Genomic DNA, 25,329 nt, shown 5'->3' with positions numbered 1-25,329 from the left:
GAACCCCCAGCCTGCAGAGGACCAAGTTTTACACATGGATAGGCTAAATGACAGTAATGGGGTGGGAAACATTTTTCTTAACTGACCTTAGAGTCAAAGATAATCTAGAATACATTTTATTTTATTAATTCTGAGGAGACCATTGCACTGTGCTTTGGGAAGAGATGTACCGTATGATGATTTTACATCATGCATGAGTTGAGCTGTTTATGTTTTCAGTGTTTTTGAACTGTTTTCATCATTGCCTTGTGACAGCGTGACCAGAAGGTTAATTTGTGAGGCTCTCTCTAATCCTCAGACTCAACGAAAGGTTCTCTGATTTGTCTTATTCTCTTAGAACCAGTTTATTCACAGAGTCATAAGGTTTTGGAGCTGGAAGGGAAGAACCTTTAGAAGTGATCTGTTTTTAGCCCTCTAATTTTATAAATGAGAAAACTGAAGTCCATAGATAAGAAGTGACTTGCCCAAGACAATAGCTTGTGAGTAGCAGAACCTAGAATTTGCTTAGTTATTTTTTGAGCACGATGGTATTTTATATTTTGAATAAGAAAATTATAACTGTGCCCCATGTTTCTTTAGCATGCTGCTTTTCCTACCATATCTCATAGCCAAGATTCTCCTTTAAGCCACTTTTATAGCAAGATCTTTACATATAGAATGAATATTAACCATATTTGGTTTAGGAATTCTTTTGATATAAAAGTGAAATGTTGCACTATAAAAAAGGTGTCAGTGTCATAGTCGACCTTTCCTTGTTTTCCTTATTCTGAGCAACTTGTTTTCAGGGAAGTGTCAAGAGGTGGAAGAAACTATACATTACTCAGAACTGGGACTTTGTTGGCTGTTGATGGGGTCATTTGTTTTGTTTGGCCATCTTGTTTTTTCCTCCACCCCACTGACGACTGAGCTGAGCATTTTTGTTTCTTCTTTCAGACAAATGGTAATTCTAATGGCCTGGTTCCAATGCTTCGAGTGTATAACAATACAGCCCGCTATGTGGATCAAGGCGGTAACAAGGTATCCTACTTTCTTTGTAGTGTGAGAATCAAAATGAAAGATCAGCATCTGCTTGCCTTGAGGTGACTCACTTGTGGGCAGTTTCTTATTTGTAAAAACCCAAAGAGCTTTTAAAAATAATAGCTGATATTCTTTATGTCTTCTCAAGTGCTAAGTTTTTTATAAAATTAAAAAATCATTGTCATTTTATGGAGGGAGAAACCGAGATATAGAGAATTTGAATGAGCGAGTTAATATAAAGTTAATATTTATGTGCATATTCAGATTTGGTCTCCTGACCCACACTTGCCCTTATGAGTGTTTTATGTAATAATCACTTTTGCTATATTATTTAGTAATGAGATAATTCTCTTCTGATTTGCTTTTTTTAATTCATAAAGACTTCAGTGTCACAGGTTGCTTCCTGTTTTAGTCTCTCTTTTTCTAAAGGGAACAACATTTATAGTCAGAAATAAATCCATTTTCTGAACTTTGCATATTCATTTGACACCACTGAATGGTGGGGGGAAAGTGGTCTAGGAGTTATCTAGATTCTATCGCTGACTCCATTTCAAAGACTTAGAATTGTATCTTGTTCTCTTTTATTTATCTAGGTATAAATTTAAAGCATCTGGTTGATAATTACATGCCTGGTCTTATGTGTTATTAAAATTTGGCTGCCCTATACAAGAGCAAGTCACTTGACCACTGTTGCATGCTACAGTTTTCTTCATCTGTCAAAAGTAGGGAAGTCCCTACTTTGCCTATCTCATAATAATGTAGTGAGGAACAAATGAGAAGTGATGAATGCACAGATTCTTTGGGAAATAAAAAAAATCTACATTTTAAAGAGATTATTATCTTTAGTTTATTAGACTGTTTCTTAAAACATTAGCTATTTACTTTTTAGAGGCCTGGGGCATTTGCTATCTACTTGGAACCATGGCACTTAGACATCTTTGAATTCCTTGATTTGAAGAAGAACACTGGAAAGGAGGAGCAGCGAGCTAGGGACCTTTTCTTTGCTCTCTGGATCCCAGATCTCTTTATGAAACGTGTGGAGAACAATCAGGTGAGGACATGGTAACAAATATGTTAATTGAATTATATGATTTAGTGAATTTCTCTTTTCTGTTGTTGTAGGTAGTACTTATTAAATGCTCGCCTCCATGTAGAATATTTGAACAAAACAAGTTAGAAGATATGCAGGCTTTTAGATGTTTATCACCTAAAATGGAATGATATTTGACATAAATAAAAAGGACTGAAAGAAGGAACTATATAGTATAGATTTAAGTTTGTGATAAAGAATTATTGCTGCAGCCCATTTATAGGACAAAAAATGAAAGGAATTCTCATCCCATGCATTAGGACTTGTGAGATCAAGTAGGAGACAAAGGTTCCCTTACAGATATTTTTCTTCTCTATTGTAGGACTGGTCCTTGATGTGTCCTAATGAGTGTCCTGGTCTGGATGATGTTTGGGGAGAAGAATTTGAGAAGTTATATGAAAGGTATGATAAAAAGGAAAACCATGTCTTTTCCCCTAGCACAGTGTCTTGTAAATAGTAGGAGAATGATAAATGTTATTGATAATCTTGTCCTGGAATGTCCAATTTCTATAACATGTCAGGGAACACATATAATTAATTACTTAATTACCTTGAAATTTATTTCTTAGAAATGATGAAATAGTACTTTATTTTGTATTTCTCTGATATAGTAATTATGAAGTAAAACTGTATTTTTCCTGCTGTGTTTTTATCCTATTTCCCTTCTAGACTGTGTACTTTTTTTTTTAACAGTAGTGACTATTGGTTGAATAGTTAGATGAATGTTTATTATATAGGCCAAGTTGTAAATAGACATTCAGTCTTTGTCTTGGGTACCCCCATCCCTTTCTTTGTGTCCTTGAAACTTCTATGAAATGCTTTATTTTTTATTTTAAAATTAAAGATAAGGTTCTGTTAGGTAACGAATTCTGGAAAATGTCTCATATTTCCAATGGAGAATGCTCAGAGATCAAGCCTACATTTGAAATGTTGATTGTAGGAGTAGATTTATTTTAATTGTATTAGACAATTTGAATATATTAACTCTGTATGCTGGCTGTTGTGTTCTGTTAGTGTTCCTATGTCAAGAGTGATTAACATTAAAGAAAGAGATTACTGACCAGTACCAAACAGATGTGAGCAGGAAGAGAACCTAGGTTTTTAAATGGGAATTTTCTTTTGCTTTTTTCTTTTTTACTTGACCTCCATACTTTCTGTGTTACCTAGTACTTACCACCAATATTTTACCTAATTTCTCTTAGTCATTTTTAGAAACTGACTCTGTATACTATGGGAAGGGAAGAGTCAGTATGGAATATTAGAAAGATTGTTACTCTTGGAGTCAAGAAGTTTATATTCTGCCTCTAATATACATTAGCTTTGTGGCAGTGAGCGGGAAGTCACTTAAATTCTCATGGTGCCAGGGAACTCTTTAAAGATTTTTAAGTTATAGATGACTTGCTAATTTGCTTCGGCAGAGGAAGTTTTCACAGTTCTACATCACAAAAAAAAAGAAGAAGGAAATGGAAGTATCTCTGCTGGATAGTAGTAGAGAGAGATTAAGAAAGAGGGGATATTGCCAAGTAAAGGTCACATAATAAAGTAGAAACTGTTTTTACTTTATTGTGTAGTTTGACAACTTTGTGAATTAGTTCCTTCTGTTCTTATAAGTCTGTCTTCACAGTTTTTTCAAGTAGACACCTATTACAGAATGGATTATTTAAAATTGTCTTTCCTCTAAGTTGATATAGATTACCTTGAATAATTAAATTTTAAAACACTAAGGGTAACACCTTGGCTTTGCCTTTCAGTTATGAGAAGCAAGGTCGTGTCCGTAAAGTTGTGAAAGCCCAGCAGCTCTGGTATGCCATCATTGAGTCTCAGACGGAGACAGGGACCCCTTACATGCTCTACAAAGACAGCTGTAATCGGAAAAGCAATCAGCAGAACCTTGGGACCATCAAATGCAGTAATTTGTGCACAGAGATAGTAGAGTACACTAGTAAGGATGAGGTGAGTGGAAGAGCATAAATACCTCCAGTTTATAGAGAAAGAATCTTTTGCTAGTCTTGGTCTTCTCCTGCAGGATGGGAAGAGAGTGTTCAGCATTTTCTCTTAAGTGGCAGAGCACTGGTGTAGGCACTGAAACATTAAAAAAATATGAGGCATGGCTTTTCCATAACTTGGTGATCTTTAGGTCTTTCTGTGTACATAGACTGCTGGGCAACACACATCAGCCTTGTGAGCCTTTATGTAAAGGAAGACTTCATGGCAGAAGAGGGGCAAGGACAAGGTTGTCAGTTAAAGCACCAACCTGGGTTGTTCATAGTAAATTGGGGAAGGCAAAACAATGCAACTTGGGAAGGGACTGTTTTTGGGACAGCGGTTTCTTTTTCTGTAAAACAAGTTTTACTGGATTATTTGATTTCTAGCATCGTTTTATTTATAGAGGGAGAAAAGCTCATGAAGTTTTAGATTGGAGGGAGGGAGTTGCGAACTGGGGACATTAAATAAGCTTGCTTGATGAAACCTTGACTATTAAAGGGAGAAAAAGGGGAGGGGATAAAATGAGGCCTGATGAGGTATGGAAGGGGCTGACGCCCATAACTTAGCATTTAAGAATATTAAATTTGAGTGCCATCAAAAGGAAGTAGTATAGAAGTTGATTCTTATTGAGAGACCAACCAGCAAGGAAGCTGCTACAAATATCCACTTCTAAATTTTTTTTTCTTTCTAACATCACCTTTATTTCCAAATATGTCTTTGATCCTTCCCTGGGAAGCTATCCCTTTATAACAAAGGATTAAAAAGAGAAGGGAAAAAATTGTCAGCAAAAGTAAACATCATATAATTGGGAATGATAGTCTGCAGTATTCCACGCCTATAATTCCCCATATCTGTAAAGAAGGAAGTGATGTAGCTCTTTTCTAGAACCAAATTTAGTTTTCTTGGTTCTGTTGACACTACTTGGTGGTGTTATATACATGTCTCCCTTTGTTATTCTTGAATTCCTCATGGTCATCATTCTTCATGGTACTTCATTGCTTTTATATACTAATAAGCCATACAGTTAGCCGTGGTGCTATGACTATTTCTGTGCATATAGGACACTTTCTGTCTTTGTGCACTTTGGGGTGTGTGCCTAACATTAGGCTCCTTGGGTCAAAGAAGGTGGACATTTTAGTCATTTTATTCCAAATTGCTTTAGAATGGTTGGACCAGTACTTCTGCCACCAGCAGTGTATTTCTGTTTTTTTTCTAACCCTGCTAACACTGACTTTTCCCAAGTTTCATTATTTTGCTAGCATTTGTCCACTTGTGAAATACCGACGTATTGTACTTAGTGAGAAATAAAGGAGAAGGCAGATTCTAAATTTCTTGGAATTTGAAAGATGATAGAACAATGGCACAAATGGAGAAAAGGGGGGATTTACTGTGGTACTGGGGTAAAACAGAGATGTTGAAGGGCAGATTATAATCCTGTGATTTGAACATATGTTGACAGTTCTGAGGAAATTGAAGCTGTTGTGTATTTGCCCTCCGTGGTATCTAACTTGTAATCATTTTCTATTCTAGGTTGCAGTTTGTAACTTGGCTTCTTTGGCCCTGAATATGTTTGTCACATTGGAGCACACATATGACTTTAAGAAACTGGCCGATGTTACCAAAGTCATTGTTCGCAACTTAAATAAAATTATTGACATCAACTATTATCCAGTTCCCGAGGTATGATAATTTAACTTTAGTAAGTGCTAGCATTCAGTGACAAAGAAATTTTTGTCTCTGTGAGCAAATAGTTATTAGATTAGAGTCCTTATAGCTTGTTACATGTACATTTGATAAACTAATTTGTGTAATATAGCTTGCCCCCATCAACTGGTAGGAGAATTTTCTTGGTTGTTATTTTGGTGTCCTGTTGCTATCAACAGTACTATTTTGAGAAAAAAAATATTCTTTTGACTTATCAGTTTTCTTTGCTCTTTATTTCACTGTTACTAAATTGTGAAATTAACTTCATGCTTTATAAGAAAAACAATGGACTGTGTAGATTGTGGCCAGTCACTGTCCAAAAGACATTGTGGGGGGGGGCGGCATGTATTGCCTGGGAAAGGTTATTAATTGACTCTTAATTTTTTTCAGTTCCTGATGTAAAAGGACAATATTATATGAGTGATTAAGACTAGGAATAGCTAACTGACCAGCCTCTTTAAGATTTCTGTTCTTTTGTAATGTGAAGAAAGTGCATTTAACACACATTTCTGAAAGATTTTAGCATATAGGAACAGTATGTGTCAGAGGCAGCATGCAATAGTAAAGCATTGGACTTAGAATTAGGAGATGTGTTCCTGGCTGATAATTTCTGATTGTGGGCAAATTGGTTAATCTCTCCATGCCTTAGTTTATTCTTTTGTAAAATGGGGGGTAATGATTTTGGTACTAACTACTATCTTGCAGGGTGAATGTGAGGAATGGATTTTGTAAACTATAAAGCACCATGGAAATGTGTTGTTATTTGAATAGTCATATTTTTCCTTTTCTTTTTTATGAATGACAAGGCAAGTTTATCAAATAAACGCCATCGCCCCATTGGAATTGGAGTGCAGGGTCTGGCTGATGCATTTATCCTGATGAGATATCCTTTTGAGAGTCCAGAGGCTCAGTTGCTGAATAAACAGATCTTTGAAACTATTTATTATGGAGCTTTGGAAGCTAGCTGTGAGTTGGCCAAAGAGTATGGCCCATATGAAACATATGAAGGCTCACCTGTCAGCAAAGGAGTAAGTAAATGGATAAAACATATTTGCTGCTGTGCACTTGTGCCTTCTGGAACAGAGAGAATTTATCTAAACTCTGTTTATACTTTGGAATATTTCATTTCTGCAATATTGAAAATTATTTGAAGTGACTATTACAGTTATTCATATTAATGGAAATGTGGTTCCTTCCCACATAAATAACTAGTATAGTTCAATTAATTGAATCTTATATTTGGAAAGAACCTTAAAGGTCATATAATCCAACTTTTATCTAAAATGTCAGTCTCTTCTGTAACATTCTTAGTGAACTGAATTTGGATTTTATTTGAAGACTTCCAATATTGGAGAATTATTCTGTGTCATCCTAGGCAACCTATTCTATTTTAACAGCTCTAAATATTTTAACCTCCACTGGCTACTATGCCTTTCTGAAACTTCAGTCAGTTGGTCCTAGTTCTGTTTTGTAGGGCTAAAGAAAACAAGTTTAATCCTTGAGAGCCATTTAAATAATATAAAACAGTGATCCTGTGTCCCTTCTGTTTTATTCCAGGATGAGTGTTTCTGTTTTTTCAACTAATCCTTGTATCACATGATTTTGAGATTCTTTCTGAGTCTTGGTTTCTCTTAAAGGTTGAATTTTAAGATGACTTTTAAAATACCTTTCTATCTGTACAATATGATATGACTTCCTGTATTTGGAATCCTTTTTTGAAGATTTTGGGGAACATACCTTTATTTAAAAAAAATATTTATTGGGGGCAGCTGGGTAGCTCAGTGGATTGAGAGCCAGGCCTAGAGACAGGAGGTCCTAGGTTCAAATCTGGCCTCAGACATTTCCCAGCTGTGTGACCCTGGACAAGTCACTTGACCCCCATTGCCTACCCTTACCACTCTTCTGCCTTGGGAGTCAATACACAGTATTGACTCCAAGACAGAAGGTGAGGGCTTAAAAAATTTTTTTATTGCAAACTTGCTTTGTGTCTTTTTAATCTACCTTTGGTAGAAATGTTCTCAGTTTGTAAAATTATTACTGATCCTTGTCATTCCTCTTGGATGTGTTGGTCATTTCTCCCATTTAAAGTGTGGTTCTTAGAACTCAACATTGCTACAGAGTATATCTTAATCAGAGTAGAGTATAGTAGGTTTATGACCTCCTTTGTTGTGGACATTATACTTTTTTACTTCAGTCTAAGATTGCTCTGGATTTTTTGACCAATGTTGCTGATTCATATTAAGTTTACAATCTCCCTAAACTGTTCTTTTTCTTTTGAACTGCTTTCTAACCATGTCTCTCATTCTTATGTATATGTATATATATATATATATATATATATATATATATATATATATATATATGTATGTATAAAACACCTGCAGATGCCAAGAAAATCTGTTTTCTTAGTGGAAACAGGACATGCTAATTATAAATGGATCACATTAAGCCATTCTGAAGGAGTATTAGGTTAGCATTACTGGGTTTTAATACCTTTTAAACAGACATGGACTAGGGGATTGTATAGAGCAGTGTCCAGATCACATAACATTTCTTATCTCTTAGGAATTTATATACTTCATTCATAATTTACATGCCTTTTATAGAAGAGGTTTTGAATGCCAAATATAGATAATTCTCCTGGTGGCTAGCTCTGACTTGTGGTTTTAAATTTGGTCATCATACTGATTTAGGTGTTTTTTAAATGGTCAGTTTAAATTGACTTCTATAGAGAAGGATCAGTAAAAGTGAAAGGAGAGTAGAATCTTATTCCAACCTTTCTGGCTTGGACATAATCAATATTTGGCAATGAGGAAGACTTGTTAGGACAATTGCAGATTCTTTTTCTGTGTATAACTCTGAGGAACTTTTTGTTTTAACATAATTTTGAACTAGTTTTAAGTGGCTTGTCATAAATTTGGGTTGATTTCTCTTCAGATTCTTCAGTATGATATGTGGAATGTCACCCCTACAGACCTTTGGGACTGGAAAGTACTCAAGGAGAAGATTGCAAAGTGAGTAAATTGTGTTGGCACGTCTTCTTTTCTCAAGAATCTAGCTTCTCAGATTAATCCCAAAGTAGTTACTTTTAGTTACTCATTCATATCACCAAATGCTAAGTTTTCACTTTAGCCACTAAAATTATTTGCAGTTTAGCCATGTTAAGAGTATAAAAGGATTTTGCTTGAATGTGTTGCCACAGAAATAAGTTAAAAATTGCTGAGGAAGACTTTGGTGGGTAGTCTGCTAAATTTTGATTAAGGGGGAAAAAAGCTAAGTCTTCTTTGTCTTTTAAGGCTTATGGGCAAGATGATTTCCTGAGTGAGGAAAGGAACCTGGGTTAGATACTTTTTGTTTTATTTTATAAACTTATACTCTGAAGACTGTTAACATTAACATGAAGACAAGTATCTTGGTCAGTATTGCCTAGAGGTAATATCTAAAATCCTTAATGTATACAAGTAGGAAGTAGGTGGAGGAAGTTTTATTAATATGAATGTGAAATCAATGTCATTTATTGAATAGAATTCCAAATCTGGAGTTGGATTTTTGTTCATATCCATCTTTGACATTAGCTGTGTGACCCTAGGCAAATCTAACATGTGCCCTAGGATTTATCTGTTCCATCATAGGCAGATTGTGATCCATGTTAGTTAATGGAGTTGCCTACCACTAATAAAATCTCAAATCTTTTGTATTTTCATGTAAATTCAATGGAAATATTTTTATTCTGTATTGTGGTACCCAACAAAATGTATCTGTATCTTTATTTTTTAATAACCCTTACCTTCTTAGAGTCAATACTAAGTATTGGTTTGAAGGCAGAAGAGCAGTAAAGGGTAGTAAGTTCAGGATCATACGCTACACAAAATATTTTTAAAATCCAAAGAAAGACCTCTACAATGCTAGGTACATTCTTTGTAGGAGAATTGTTAGAAAAATAGCCAAAAGTTGCATAAAATGAGAGGTTATGACAGTGGTCTAATCAGTAATGATGGAGGGCAGCACTCAGTAATGAGATCAGGAATGCATGGAAATATATATATGCATTAATTTTTCATAGTATTTTTATTCTGTTTTTTCACTTAGTCCTTACAAAAGTCATAAAAAGAATTAAAATATGTAAAGTGTTTACAAAACTTGGAAGTATATATAAATGATAGCTATTATTAAAAACTATGAGATAATTAGTATTAGTAGCTGACATTTATATAGTATTTTATATTTTGAAAGCCTTTTATTTATATCATCTCATTTAACCCTTACAAAGAATCTAAGCTAAGAGCTATGGATGTTTTCCTTATTTTCCATATGCAGTAACTAAGCCTAAGAGACATTCACTTGCCTAGAGTCATAAGACTAATATTTCTATAAGGTGGAATTTGAAACTGTCTTCTTGGTCTAGGTCCAACCTTATATCCATTACATCCGCCTGCCTTATAGTTTGTATCTCCATTTTTTCAGATTAACAAACTGAGGTGGAGGAATAAGAAATAAAGTCGCATAGTTAGTGACATCTGGGTCAAAAACTTCCCCAAGTCATGATTAGATAGGAATTAGAATCATCAAGGTACCAAGTAGTATGGTTAATGCTGTGCAATAAATTCATGGGTACAAAATATGGGAACATGGCATGGGCCTTTTCATTAGTGAACTTAGAGGCTTAGTAGGGAAAGATAGTTTTCAAAGTAGTTTTGCATCTATTGTCTCTTTTGGTCCTTACTTGTGAGGTTTTGAGAAGAGGGAATATCTCCATTTTATTAGTGAGGTTATGACTTACATAGTCAAGTTTTCCTTCTAGGATTCTATACTTCTTGGCTGCTAAGGCACACATGCTTTTATGATATATATAAAATGTACCAGTGGATAGTGAAGAAGGGCAGTATACTTGTTTCTAGGCAAAATCTGCCTCGTGTAGGAGGTATTCCTTGAGATGTTTTCAAGGGAGAGAAGCAAAGAACTTGATAAAATTTCTCTGAAAGTTGATGCTTAAGAGAAAATTCAAAACATGCTTGACTATCTAAATCTTCTCTTCAATTTTTGACTCTTAAGTAGAGAATGGTTGAATATAAAGATGCTCAGGGTTAAGGAATGTGTACATGTAGTTTTGTGGTATAGATGTGTCAGATATATACAAATTTATATCCTAAAATAAGGGGCAGCTAGTTGGCACAATAGAGTACCAGGTCTGGATTCAGGAAGACTCACCTTCCAGAGTTCAAATCTGTCCTTACATTTGTGTGGCCATGGGCAAATCACTTAATGCTGCTTTTCTCAGTTTCCTCATCTGCAAAAAATGAGCTGGAGAAGGAAATGGCAACTTATCTTTGCTAAGAAAACCCCAAATGGGGTTCCAGAGAGTTGAATATGATTGAAAAGATTCAACAATAATAACATTCTAAAATAAATTGGATCCCATGAAATCAGTGATTAAATATCATTGCCTATTATTTGCAAGGCACTATTAAGCATGGAGGCAGTGCCCTCTCCCCTCCCCCCAGTGTCCCAAAATGTGGGTGGCATAGGCCAGGGAATGTTGGATACTGGCAACATAGAGCCATTATTAGTGTAATTGTAGTTATTCTCTTTTTTAGTAGTGGCACTTCTGTTGTCTCCATAATGAGTCAAGCTACCCCCTTACCTATTTGCTATGGTTGCATTCCATTTTAGTAGCTTGTATAATTATATGTTTTGGCAGATTTTAGCTCTGAGGACAATACCACATTATTTTGCCTTTTTGTTCTAGGTATGGCATCAGAAACAGTTTGCTACTTGCTCCGATGCCAACTGCCTCTACTGCTCAGATTTTAGGGAATAATGAGTCCATTGAACCTTACACCAGCAACATCTATACTCGAAGAGTCTTGTCAGGAGAATTTCAGGTGAGATGATTACATACCAACTTGGAAAATATTTATTGCTTAGTTCATTTTAAGTCTACTCATCTCTTCTTTGGCTCCCTTGGGGCTATGTTGAAATACCTAAATGGAATAAGAGGTATAGGTTGGAAAACAAATTAATCCCTCTGTAAGTTCTCATAGTTATCATGGGGTCATATATACATTGACCTCAGCTAATTTTTGAATCTTCTTAGCCATTAGTCAACAAGTATATAGTAAGTTTGTTATTTGCCAGGCCCTGAAGATACAAATGCAAAGAATGAAACAGTCTCCAATTGCAAGGATTTTACATTCTAACCATGTTGGTTAAGAATCTGTAAAGCATTGTTGTGTGACCTAAAACAAGTCACTTCTTTATTTTTTACAAGTCTCTTCTTTTGGGACCTTGGTTTTCTCATTGTTAAAATATGAAGTTTAACAGGATGATTTTTAAAAGGCCTCATTTCTTGAATATTATGATTTTATGGTTGTGGAATGTGAGATTACATGTTTGGAATTTGATTTCTTTATTGAAAGTTTTGGAAGATTTACTTCTTTTTTTTCTTAAGTATCTATTGAAACTTTGCAACATGTTTGTTAATGACTTCATCAGTAGTCTGTTGCAAGATGATCACTGGCCCTTCTCAGTCTTATGTACGCAGACACAGAAACAGTATATATAGCTCCAGTGTTGTAGAAGAGATCTTTGGAATTTATTTAAATTCTTATTTACACCTCAGCATACTTTTTTTTTTTTAAACCCTTACTTTCCGTCTTGGAGTCATTACTGTGTATTGGCTCCAAGGCAGAAGAGTGCTAAGGGTAGGCAATGGGGGTCAAATGACTTGCCCAGGGTCACACAGCTGGGAAGTGTCTGAGATATACAGCATACTTTTAAAAAAAAATCATTAAAATTTTAAACTTAAAAAATCAAACAATATTTTTAAACATTCTTTTGGGCTCTGAGCATGAAAATTTTCATTCCCTGTTCATTTTTACTTGTATTGTTACCTCCTAGAGAGCCATCCCATATAATATGATTTTTTAAAAAAAGAAAACACAAGAGTAGGAAAAAAACTTTGCAAAACCAATCAATGCTTTGAAAAAAATCTGAATTTATATGCAATATTCTATATCCAGAGATCTCACACTTCTTCTATAAAAGAATGAGGTGCAGGTATCTTTTCTTATTTCTTCTTTGGGGCTTGTTTGTTCTTTGTAATTTTCAGCAGTTACTTTTAAAAAATTAATTAATTTAGAATATTTTCCATGGTTACATGATTCATGTTCTTTCCTTCCCCTCCTCCCACACCCCTCCTGTAGCCAACGAGTAATTCCACTGGGTTTTACATGTCATTGATCAAGACCTATTTCCATATTATTTGCACTAGGGTAATTGTCTAGAGTCTACATCCCCAATTATATATCCCCATCGAACTATGTGATCAGGCAGTTGTTTTTCTTCTATGTTTCTACTCCCACAGTTCTTCCTCTGAATGTGGATAGCGTTCTTTCTCATAAGTCCCTCAGAATTGTCCTGGATCATTGCATTGCTGCTAGTAGAGAAGTCCATAATATTTGATTGTAGCACAGTGTATCAGTCTCTGTGTACAATGTTCTCCTGATTCTGTTCCTTTCACTCTGCATCCAGTTCACATGGAATTCCTCCAGTTCATTATTCCTTTTAGCACAATAGTATTCCATCACAAACAGATACCACAATTTGTTCAGCCATTCCTCAATCAATGGATACCCCTTCATTTTCCATTTTTTTTTTGCCACCACAGAGAGCACGGCTATAAATATTTTTGTTCAAGTCTTTTCCCTTATTATCTCTTTTGGGGTATAAACCCAGCAGTGGTATGGCTGGATCAAAGGGCAGGCAGTCTTTTAAAGCGCTTTGAGCATAGTTCCAGATTGCCCTCCTGAATCAATTCACAACTCCACCAGCAATGCATTAATTCCCAGTTTTGCCACATCCCCTCCAACATTTATTACTTTCTTTTGTTATCATATTAGCCAATCTGCTAGGTGTGAGGTGATACCTCAGAGTTGTTTTGATTTGCATGTCTCTAATTATAAGAAATTTAGAATATTTTTTCATGTGTTTATTGATAGTTTTGATTTCTTTATCTGAACATTGCCTATTTATGTCCCTTGCCCATTTATCAATTGGGAATGGCTTGATTTTTTTTGTACAATTAATTTAGCACCTTATAAATTTGAGCCCTTTGTCAGAGGTTTTTGTTACAAAGATTTTTTCCCAATTTGTTGCTAATGTTGTGATAAGGATTTTATTTAGTTTACCCTGTCTTATTTGGAGCAGGGGTTTTAGGTCAAAGAAAGGGTTTGTGACTTTTATGCTGTCCCCTTTAAGAGGGAGGAACAGAGAGAGCTTGCTTCCAGCCCCTTAAGGGAAAAGCATAAAACCCAATGAAGAGAGAATTCTTGGCTCCATGTTCTCTGGCAGCCTGAGAGAACAGGTGTATTTGTTTGAGCTTTCTCATTCTGACAGTTGGTGGTGATTGGAATTATAAAAGAAGAGACTTAAGAAAGTTAAGAAGAAAAGACTTGGGGCATCTGGGTAGCTCAGTGGATTGAGAGCCAGGCCTAGAGACAGGAGGTCCTAGGTTCAAATCTGGTCTCAGACACTTCCCAGCTGTGTGACCCTGGGCAAGTCACTTGACCCCCATTGCCCACCCTTACCAATCTTCCACCAAGGAGCCAATACACAGAAGTTAAGAAAAAGAAGAAGAAGAAGAAAAGACTTACTACTTTTAGTTAAGAGTCTAATTACTGAGGCATTTTCCTTCTCAGTATTTTGAGGGAGATAGGTCTATTCCCCACAGGACATTGAGCTAAGAGCTGTGAAATTATTTGTGTCTTTGCGTGTCAGGCTGCTTTCAACTGACAGTTTGAGAGGGAGATAAATAAATAAGAGTTGGATTAAACGTTTTCTGGCTTTCCATCCACTGCCTTCAAAAATAGGTTGCCTCTGACAACTTCAGTTACTAATAACAGCTGGCCATTACAAACCATCAATCAATATATTATCAGTTCAATTATATTTATAACAGTTTATCAATAACAGTTTGGGTTTCAACAACATTCCTGCTATTATTTACTTATAACACTTCCCTTCTAATTTTGGTTGCATTAGTTTTATTTGTACAAAACCTTTTTAATTTAATGTAATCAAAATTATTCATTTTACATTTTGTAATATTCTCTAGCTCTTACTTGGTCTTTAAATCTTTCCTTTCCCATAGATCTGACAGGTATACTATTCTATGTTCACCTAATTTATTTGTAGTTTCCTTCTTTATATTTAAATCATTCACCCATTCTGAATTTATCTTGGTGTAGGGTGTGAGATGTTGATCTAAACCTAATTTCTTCTATACTGTTTTCCAATTTTTTCAGCTGTTTTTGTCAAATAGTGGGTTTTTGGCCCCAAATCTGGGATGTTTGGGTTTATTATACACTATCTTGCTGAGGTCATTTACCCCAAGTCTATTCCGCTGATCCTCCCTTCTGTCTCCTAGCCAGTACCATATTGTTTTGATGACCACTGCTTTATAGTACTAAGCAGTTACTTTTGAGTGTTCATTTTACTCTGTTTTATATCTCACCATTTTGTTCAGATTGTGAATCCACATTTGTTGAAAGATCTGACAGAGCGAGGTCTGTGGAATGAAGAGATGAAAAACCAGATCATTGCCTGTAACGGCTCTATCCAGGTACAGAATAAGAGTGTGAAGTGTGTGATGTTGTTATTCTCACTGCCCACCTCTACCCCCTTACTTCTCTCAAGGAATGTTGGGTAGGGTGCATTTCTATGCTAGTCTCTATTATTGCCTAGTCTTCACAGTCACAGACAGCATGATTTGTGGGCCAGATAATCCTTACCTTTTAGTGATTTGTTCAGTAATAAGGCCTTAAAGTAATTGAGAAAAAATAATGAAAAGGTCAGGTGTGACTAAAATTAGTAAACCCATAATACTAATCCCCTAGGCCAGGAGTTCTTATCCTTTACATGCCATAGGCCCCTTTGGCAGTCTGATGAAGTCTTTGGCCCCCTTTTCAGATCATTTCTTTAAAATTTACAATGGAAAGGCTAAATTTCATTTAGAAGTTAGTAAAAATAAAGATGCAATTTTTTCCCCATCATAGTTTATGGACTGCAGGTTAAAAATCCTGCCCTAGTTACTGGATAGTTCCAGAAGCAGGTGTATAAATAGTATCAGGCTAATGACTGCAGCTACTAACTACAAAATAATATTTATGTGGCTAATATTTCCTTAAGTAAATGTAAGTTGAATTGACTTAGTATTATTCAAGTGCATATATACATTATGGACATTTTTTTTCCCCATCTAGATCAGTAATGTCATAAATACAGGAAACTTCCTTTGAGGAATCTCACTCTACTGGTGCATATTGGGAACTGGTCTTCAATTTAAGAGTTTCCTTTTTGTTATGAAGCTAATTCCTAAAAATGAATATTGAATTTATACCAGACTTAAAACAAAAAGTGATTATGATAGAGAAATAAAATATATTTTATAATGAATTATTCCATTCATTGCTGCCTCCCCTCCTATATTCTCTCCCCAACCCTAATCTACTTTGCTTTGATATTCCTTTCTATAGAGCTCAGATTTTTTTCCTCCCCATGTATTATTGTAATCTAGAGTTCTGGATGGTTTCCCAAAGTCATAATGGTATGGGTTTAGCTTTGACCAACTAATTTGGGTTGCTATTTAACAGTGTCTAAGCCAGTGGTCAGCACACTAGAGACTAATAGGGTATGGATGAGGTGACTGAAATTTACATAGCATTTTAAGCTTTCCATTTGGTTCTGAATCTTAACCATCTTTATCTAACCATTTCTCCTTTGAAGTTTACCACCCCATCCTTGTTGCTGCCAGCTACCAACCTCTGAAGCATTTTCCTAATCTCACTGACTCTGCAGCAGACTTAGAGGCTCTCTGTACTCCAGCACCTGACATTGTTCTTGGTGTCTAGTGACACTCTGGCCTTTTAGTACTTTATCCTCTTCTGTTCTGTGATCTCCATTTTTCTATGACCTTGGTCTCCCTGAGATGTGTTCATATCTCAGACTTCAGTAACACCAGGAATTATTCCAAACCCAAGATCTGAACTCTTGATATAAATGCTTATTCTCACCCCTTCATTTTTCCTAAACCTATTCTTTTTTAGCTCCTCTAGGCATGTTTCCTATTTTTTTCCAGCTTTTCACTATTGCTTAGGCCAGTGATGGGCAACCTTTTGAGCCTGGTGTATCAAAATTCGCTAAAAAACCAAGCATAACTCAGGTGGTATGTTACTTCGAGAAAAAAAAAACCATAGTTTCACAATATTTATAGTTTAAATAACAAAAATATATAATTGTAATATATAACTGTATTTAATAAACCAAAATAGGTAAATTAATATAGGTAGAATCACCACCTATAGTGCACAGAGTGTCTACATTACACTACAGCAAATGTTTCATCCTCGGCATGCGGCCCCATACTTCTCTGTATGCGGCCTTATGGCCACATGTCATCTAAAATGTCATAGGTTTGCCATCACCAGCTTAGGCAATGTGGTGAGTGAAAAGCACCCTGGTATGCTTTAGATAAGTTGTCTAACCTCACAGAGCCTTGGTTAGTAAGGCTCTAAAATGGGGCTGACAATACTTGGCACAAGAATGAGTAAATGAATTTGACCCCATAGTTAACCATTATTAGCAATTCACTGCCATTCCCTCCTTAAAACCTTTATTCCTTGGTCCTCTTGCTGCCTCCACCCTAATCATTCTGACCCCAAGTCCCTCCTGTGATCCTTTTCATTCCTATTCCTGAGCCTCTGTGGGCAGCTCCTAGGACCAGTCTAATGCTTATTATCTGGCCTCAGCCAGCCCCTCCTGCTATGTGGCCCTTTGTTTTTGATCCTTTACTGCAGCTGTTCCATACTTTGTCCTCTAAGCTCCCAACTCCATGACCCCTCTCTCAGGGAGATAACCTTGTCACTTAACACTTGTCTCAAGTTCACTCATCCTTCTTGAACCTCCAACTGCACCCTTCAGAACTTTTTGTTTTTGCCATTCTTCCTTCCTTTCAGTCTAAGAGGGGCTCTCTTCTTCCTTGCCAAGGATCACCCTTTAATTTTAAATAAAATGAAAGAATCATGATTGATCATTGTATTGATCAGACTTCTTTTCTTTTTTTAAAATTGTCTGCTTTTACAATTTTGTTTTATAGTTCTTGATCCTTCTCTTCCTTTGTCCCTTGAGGAGTCTGCCAAATTGATCTTTCATCTTAATTTTCCCTTCTCACTAGACTTCTTCATTTTTTGCTATTAATCTCCCTCAACCCTTTTCCTCCCTCTGTCTCATATTCTCTATTTTTCTCTTTCTCCTTCCTTCTCCCTCCTCTCTACCTTCTAATCTTGTTTCTTCGATTTATTTGTCCTGTCTTTCTTTCTCTTTATTGCTAAACTCCTAAAAAGAGTAGTTTGTACTCAATACATTTTCTAATCATTTTTCAGCTCCTTTCAGTCTGTCTTCTGTTCTAAATTTTCTGTTAAAACTTTTCTTCAAAGTTTCTAATGGCCCCTTAATTAAGGCAGCATGATATAGGAGAAAGTTCAGGACTAGGAAGTCGGGAGAAATCTGGGCACGAATCCTACCTCAGACACTTTTTATCTGTGTTGATTGTGGGTGTGTGGTAGGGATTTATGAGAATAGAGTCTTAAAAACATTAAAAAAATTTTTCCTATTATCAAGCATCTATTTTTTCTGCTTATACATTCCCCCTTACCCCTCTCCCCCCCCCCCCCGGGATGGGGGTGGGGAGAGAAAAAGAAAACTCTTGTAACAACAGTCATGCAAAACAAATTCTCATATTGGCTCTGTCTGTGTCTGCATAAAAGCATTACCTCTCTGTTGGGAAGTAAGTATATTCTTTCCTTCCTTCCTTCCTTCCTTCCTTCCTTCCTTCCTTTCTCTTTCTCTCTTTCTCTTTCTCTCTTTTTTCTTTCTAAAAATCCCTTACCTTCTATCTCAGAATCAATACTATGTATTGGTTCTAAGTCAGAAGAGCAGTAAGCGCTAGGCAATGGGGGTTAAGTGACTTGCCCAGGGTCAAACAACTAGAAAGTATCTTGAGGCTTGATTTGAATCCAGGACTTCCCTGGGCCTGGCTCTCAATCCACTGAGCCACCTACCTGCTCCAAAGTAGAAAATATCATCAGTTTCTAGAATCATTATTGATCATTGTGTTGATCAGACTACTTTAGTTTTTAAAAATTGTTCCCTTTTACAATTTTGTTTTGTAGCATAACTGTTCTGTTTTTGCTCACTTCACTGCATTAGTCTATAGTATACTAATCTTCCCAATTTTCTCTGAAACAGTCTTCATTTCTTTCTCTCTCTCTTCCTCCCTCTCTTCCTTTCTCTTTCTCATTTTCCCTCCCCCCCCCCCCCGCTTTTCTCTTTCTCTCCCTTATCTTCCATCTAAGAATCAATACTATATATTAGTTACAAGATAGAAGAGCAGTAAGGGTTAGGTAATTGGGTTTAAGTGGTTTGCCCAGGGTCACACAGCTAGGAAGTGTCTTAAGGCCACATTTGAACCCAGGATCTCCTGTCTCTGGTTCTGGCTCTCAATCTATTGAGCCACCTAGCTGCCCACTCTTTCTTCATTTCTTATAGCACTATAAATTCCAATTCTGGTACCATAATTTGTTCAGTCATTCCCTAATTGATTGATACTCCAGATGTCATCACAAAAAGAACTGCTATAAATATTTTTGTACATATAAGATCTTTCCTTTTTCTTTGATCTCTTTGGGTAATAGCTGAGTTATATTGTTGGGTTAAAGCAGTGATTCCCAAAGTGGGTGCTACCTCCCCCTGGTGGGTGCTGCAGCGATCCAGGGGGGAAGTGATGGCCACACTTTTTTTGTATTACATTCTATTCTGAGTTCAATAAATAGTTTCATAATTTCCAGGGGGCGCTAAGTCATATTTTTTCTGGAAAGGGGGTGGTAGGCCAAAAAAGTTTGGGAACCACTGGGTTAAAGAGTATTCCCAGTTATATGATTTTTGTGAGATAGTTCTAAATTACTTTTCAAAATGACTAGGAACCAAGGGAAGAGAGAGTATCCAGATAGGATAATTAGTTCACAGAAGCTGCAGAATAATTGAGTTTTAGCATTTAAGAGATCATTGGTAAAATTTGGAGAGATAAGTTTCATTTGAAAGGTGGCTTTGCAAAATGAGTAGGTGGTAAGGAAGTGGAGGTAGTGATTTCTAGGATCTTTTTGAAAAGTAAGAAAGAAATAATTTGATGGGGAGCTAGGATCGTCAGTTTTTAAGGTATGTGGGAGAACTGAGTATATAAGGTGCTGAGGAAGGAGCCAGTAGATAGGGAGAGATTGAAGATCAGAAAAAGAGTTGGAAGATGATCTTTGAGACAAACTGCTAGAGGGAATGGATTGAAGAACAAATGAAGATTAGCTTTGGTAAAAAAGGACATCTCTAAAAAGATTATGGCAAAGGAGCAAAGTAAAAATTTGGTTCTATGCCTCTGTGTGCTTGTTGCTTGCTCAAAGTCCTCAGCAAGTCTAGGACACATTTCCCTAGAGAAGCCTAAGCTTTTATTTTAAATCCACAATATTCCTGTGATGTATTTGATAGGTTTTAGGTGGCTTGCTCATTTACAAGCAATAGAATTCATTAGTTTCACATCAGGCAAGGCATTCAATATAGTAGTTAGATTTTCTGGCCAGGATTCTCTGCTTATACTGTCTTTTCCTCTATTTTCTCGTCTTTAACTCTTCCTTCTTAAAAAAGCTTGATAATGATTTTTTTAAAATGTCATTTTTACTTCCCAGTGGCCTTTTGGTGACTATCTTCTCCCTTCCCCCTAACCCTCTGTTGTAATACATAAATAGTCAAGAAAAACAAATTTACATATTGACCATGTCTGGAAGCATACATTTTATTCTTAAATTACCAAGAGGTAAGTTTTATCGTCAGTCCTCTAGTTATTATTGGTCACTACCTTGATCAGAGTTCTAAAATCTTTTCAGAGTTTATTTTCCTTTAAGTCATTGTAGTTCATGTTGTCTTCTTCGTGAATGAGAAAAAATGAATTTGCTCTTTTCCTTCTTTCAGAGTATCCCTGAAATTCCTGAAGATCTGAAGCAGCTCTATAAGACTGTGTGGGAAATCTCACAGAAAACTGTTCTCAAGATGGCAGCTGATAGAGGGGCATTCATTGATCAGAGTCAGTCTTTGAACATCCACATTGCTGAGCCCAACTATGGCAAACTCACCAGCATGCACTTCTATGGTTGGAAGCAGGTTAGTGAAGAGCTAGAAGGAAGAGTTACATTGCATTTTAGACCCCGATGATTTAGTTTCAGCAAAATTTTCTGACCTGGAATTCATTACCTTTATTTGTTTTGCCACTTTGTGTTGTTTTTTTTTTTAATTTGGGCAACTGGCATTTTACATAGAACTGGCATTTATATATAGCAGTCTCCCAATAGTAGCTATTTAGTTTTAAAGGTACTATTTTCTGTGGCTGGTTTTGAAGGGTGATACAGAGGATGGTTAATAAAGGATTATTTATAAAAGTAGGTATGTGTAGGAGTTTACAGAACTATTTTGGGGGGCATTTAGTTTTTATGTGTTGAATATTTTGCAAAATGTTAAACCAGAATATAGTGGGACAGCCAATGCTTTGGTTTCTTCACCACCCACTTTAACTCCTACTCTAGCTTTCATCTCTCATTACTCTGTTAAAATTGTTCACTTCAGTGATACTAAATAATAGGATCACGAAATTTCATAGTTGGAAGGGACCCTAAACATTCTTTAGCCCAAATTCCCTAATTTTATAGATGGCAACAGTTAAGGCTTGGAAAAATGGGCTTTCCCGGTAGTTATTGTCTTTACCTCATCTGTGGCATTTGACACTGTCTACTTACTCCCTGAAGTTATCTTTCCTTTCTTGGTTGCCTTGACACTATCCTTTTCTGTTTTTCTTTTTTTTCTAGTTACTTCTTCCTTTGGCTAGCTGTACTTCCTTTTTGGCTCTTTTTCTTTTTTCTTCTTTCTCTCCACTCATCTACCCTCATAACTTTGGTTGTCACTTCTCTGAAGATGATTCTAGAATTGTCATCCTCAGTTGCAGGCAGGTAGTACAGGGCATAGAACACTAGGCCTGGAGTCAGGAAGACTTAAATTTAAATCTGGTTTCAGACACTTAACTAGCTGTGAGACCTTGGGCAGGTCACTTAACTTCTATCTACCTTAGTTCCCCCAAATGTAAAATGGAATTAATACCTCCAAGGGTTATTGTAAGAATCAGTTTAGATAATTGTAAAATGCTTAGCACAGTGTTTAATAGATACTTAATACTTATTTCTTCCCTTTCCTCTTTCTCCCATATCCAGCTAAGCACCATTCATCATTTCTTTCATAAAAATTTTTTTCCCTTTTACATATAATAGCATTAGTCCAGGTCCTTGTCACCTTATGTCTTGATTCTTATACACTGATGCCACTTGTCACACTAACACCTGATTAAATTGTAAATTACTGCTTTATACTTGTTACCTCCCTGCTCTAAGACTCTTTGATCACTTCCTTGCATAGAAGAAAGTTTAGGGGGCAACTGGTTGGCTCAGTGGATTGAGAGCTTGGCCTGGAGATGGGAGTTCCTAGGTTCAAACCTGGCCTCAGACACTTCCTATCTGTGTGACCTTGGGCAAATCATTTAACCCCATTGCCTAGCCCTTACCACTTTTCTGCCTTGGAACCAATACACAGTAGTGATTCTAAGATGGAAGGTAAGGGTTTAAAAAAAGAAGAAGAAAGTTTAACTCTTCGGGTTAACATTCAGAACCTTCCAAGTAATAGATCCTTCTGCTCCCCTAATCTCTTCTTGTGGCTTTCTACTTTAGCAAAACTGGTGGATTTTCTAAAAGGTACTCCCTCTAGGACTTTGTGGTCATTGATCTTTATTCTGTCCTGAATAAAATTAAAGTAATTTGTCTTGCATTCCAAAATCCCCTCAGTTTGATAGTCCTTTGTCTTTCCCAGTGTTGGGTTATAACATTTCTTTCCTTCTTGGACTTCTCACGTGAAAAATTGCCCCCAATATGTCCACTATTTCCTACCTTTTTGTTTATGATATTCTTTTTACCTGTAGCCATTCTAAAAGCCTTAAATTAAATGCCACATCATCTTCCAAGAAATTTTTCATGGTTTCTCCATACCAGTACCTTCCCTCAGTCATCATATAGCATTTTTTTCCTTATCCTTCTGACACTTACTGTTATCTTATTGGATAAGAGTGCTGGATGTGGGGTATCTAGACTTTCTACCTCACTTAGCACAGAAGTGCTTGAGAAATGTATTGAATTGGTATTTGTATTTAAGCACACAGCACTTTGTTATTATTGAAATATTGAAAGTGAATGTTTCAAGGATACCTTTCTTATGCCATTAATATGAGTAGATGGAAGTAGAATTTTGAGAAGCACATATGAAAGGATATGTTAGATTTTTTCTAAATATTCTTATGGGCAGATTCTTACTATTGGTTAATAATTTTTTTCCCTTATAGGGATTGAAGACTGGCATGTATTATTTGAGGACAAGACCAGCAGCTAACCCCATTCAGTTCACTCTGAATAAGGAGAAACTGAAAGAGAAGGAGAAAGTGTTGAAGGATGAGGAAAAGGAGAGGAACACAGCGGCTATGGTGTGCTCTTTAGAGAACAGAGATGAGTGCCTGATGTGTGGATCCTGAGAAGGAAGACTTGGAAGAGGAGGCCAGCACTTCTTTGGAAGCCACATTGTCTCTTTGGGCATAGATAGATGTAGTAAATTTGCTTAAAGAGATGAGGCTTTGCTGGACCTTAGCGTAAGGAAATGCATATCAAGTAATATTTTATTGCAGTATGGAAATATTTTTCTGCTGGTGTCTTGGGAGTGAAGAAGTCATTTTGGACTCAGTGGATGAGCAGGAAAGAGAATGTGGGTATATATGGGACTCAGTCACTTCCCTGGACCCTATCCTGACTGAGTATACTTTGCAAATTATCATCTCAGTAGGCCAAAGTCTCTTCTTAGGCTGGTATGTTGCTACCAGAGGTAAAGCATATTGCTGGCTCATGAGAACTGCTGATATACCTACTCCAAACAGACAGCTTGGGTTTCTCTGCCTTATCAGTATTTAGCACTAAGAAATGGCTCTTCCCAAGATGTTTTGGATCTTATCCCTCTTCTGATTTGCTCTGAAATTCTTATGTGGAAACAGGGCTGACCTACCGGTCAATATGAAATAAATCCTCTTAAAAGATGAATTTTTTATGTCTCAACTAATTTTGTTTGTGGTTTTCATCTAAAATGACTTTTCACATCTGGCATCACACTGTCACAGGTTCCCTTTGTATAGCAGAAAGAACACTGGTGCCCAATATAGGATTCTCTTCCTAACTGCATCCATATTTGTGACTGTAGTTTTCCCTTCCTGCAACCTCAGTTTGTTTATCTATAAAAGGAAAAGTAGGGGTAAGGATTAGATGATCTCCAAGATCTTTTCCAAGCCTAACATTCTATGTAAGCCTACAAATAAAGTACTCAAGAACTGTGAGGACCAATTGTATATAAAAGTGACAATTTCTTTGTTTCTTGCGTATGCATACATGTACCATTTTCCTGTTGCCAAGTGTGAGGACAGACCTCATCTAGAGGGAGAGATTACCCAATACTTTGGAACTGGGAGAATGCAACAATTACTGAAAGAATTTCTACCACTTGGCTCCAGATAATCACTAATCCTTAAATAGCATATTTCCCCATAATTGAAAATGTTTTCTTACTCAAATTTTCCTTAAGCACCCTGTCTAGAATTCTCCTTTGCTCCTTATCAGACCGTATCAATATTAGGTCATACCAGTAGTGGAGTACTCCTGGGATCTTTGCATGGTTCTGTGTTGTGTAACATCTTTACCAAAGACTTAGATAAAGGCATAGATGGTAACTGTATGCTTATTGATGGCATGAAGATGGGAGGGACAGATAAGATAGCTAACAGACTGGATAATGAGTCAGCATTTCAAAAGATCTTGATAGTCAAGAGCATTCTTTTGCATCTAATAGGATGAAATTCTGTAAGGATCAATGTAAAGTTTTACATTTGTATATAAAAAAATCAACTTCATAATTATAAGACATAAGGCATAGCTAGATAATATGCATTCTGTAAAATACCTGGGGCTTATGGACTCTTGTGGAGGAAATGGGAACCACAGTTATTTTTCAACATCTTGATGAATCAGCACCATAGAAATTCCTTCATTCACTTGGCCTAATAATTAGAAAGTCCTCAGACAAGGGCACATGGTAGAGCAGATGATCTCATTCATTGTTGTTAACTACTTCTTTTCTTGGATAAGAGACTATGCTGAAGTTTTGTCTAAAGGTACTTCTTTCACAATTGTATAAGTATTTGCTCTCTTCCCCTTGGCTCCTGCCCTTGAACAGAGATTGTTTTCTTATTCCCATAATTATCCTGCTACTTATATTCCAGATACTTCTCATTTCTCTCCTTGCCTCCCTTT

The 25,329-nt window shown here is 36.3% G+C and overlaps 1 protein-coding gene across 1 annotated transcript in view; it reads left to right on the top strand.

The window, feature by feature from the left end:
• The window catches only part of RRM1 (ribonucleotide reductase catalytic subunit M1), a 38,679-nt gene extending 14,610 nt beyond the window's left edge, over positions 1-24,069 (top strand). The window contains exons 9-19 of the mRNA XM_044665968.1: positions 934-1,017; positions 1,907-2,068; positions 2,430-2,509; positions 3,859-4,060; positions 5,624-5,773; positions 6,604-6,825; positions 8,735-8,811; positions 11,544-11,679; positions 15,321-15,416; positions 20,867-21,055; positions 23,328-24,069. Coding sequence (XP_044521903.1) covers positions 934-1,017; positions 1,907-2,068; positions 2,430-2,509; positions 3,859-4,060; positions 5,624-5,773; positions 6,604-6,825; positions 8,735-8,811; positions 11,544-11,679; positions 15,321-15,416; positions 20,867-21,055; positions 23,328-23,513 — 1,584 coding nt within the window. The 3' untranslated portion in view covers positions 23,514-24,069. The remainder of the gene's footprint in view (positions 1-933; positions 1,018-1,906; positions 2,069-2,429; positions 2,510-3,858; positions 4,061-5,623; positions 5,774-6,603; positions 6,826-8,734; positions 8,812-11,543; positions 11,680-15,320; positions 15,417-20,866; positions 21,056-23,327) is intronic.
• Positions 24,070-25,329: the final 1,260 nt, after the last annotated feature.

The sequence above is a fragment of the Gracilinanus agilis genome, chromosome 3, assembly GCF_016433145.1.
Source record: "Gracilinanus agilis isolate LMUSP501 chromosome 3, AgileGrace, whole genome shotgun sequence".
Lineage (NCBI taxonomy): Eukaryota > Metazoa > Chordata > Mammalia > Didelphimorphia > Didelphidae > Gracilinanus > Gracilinanus agilis.
Note: the sequence above shows the minus strand (reverse complement) of the source record. Positions and strands in the feature narration are given on the sequence as shown.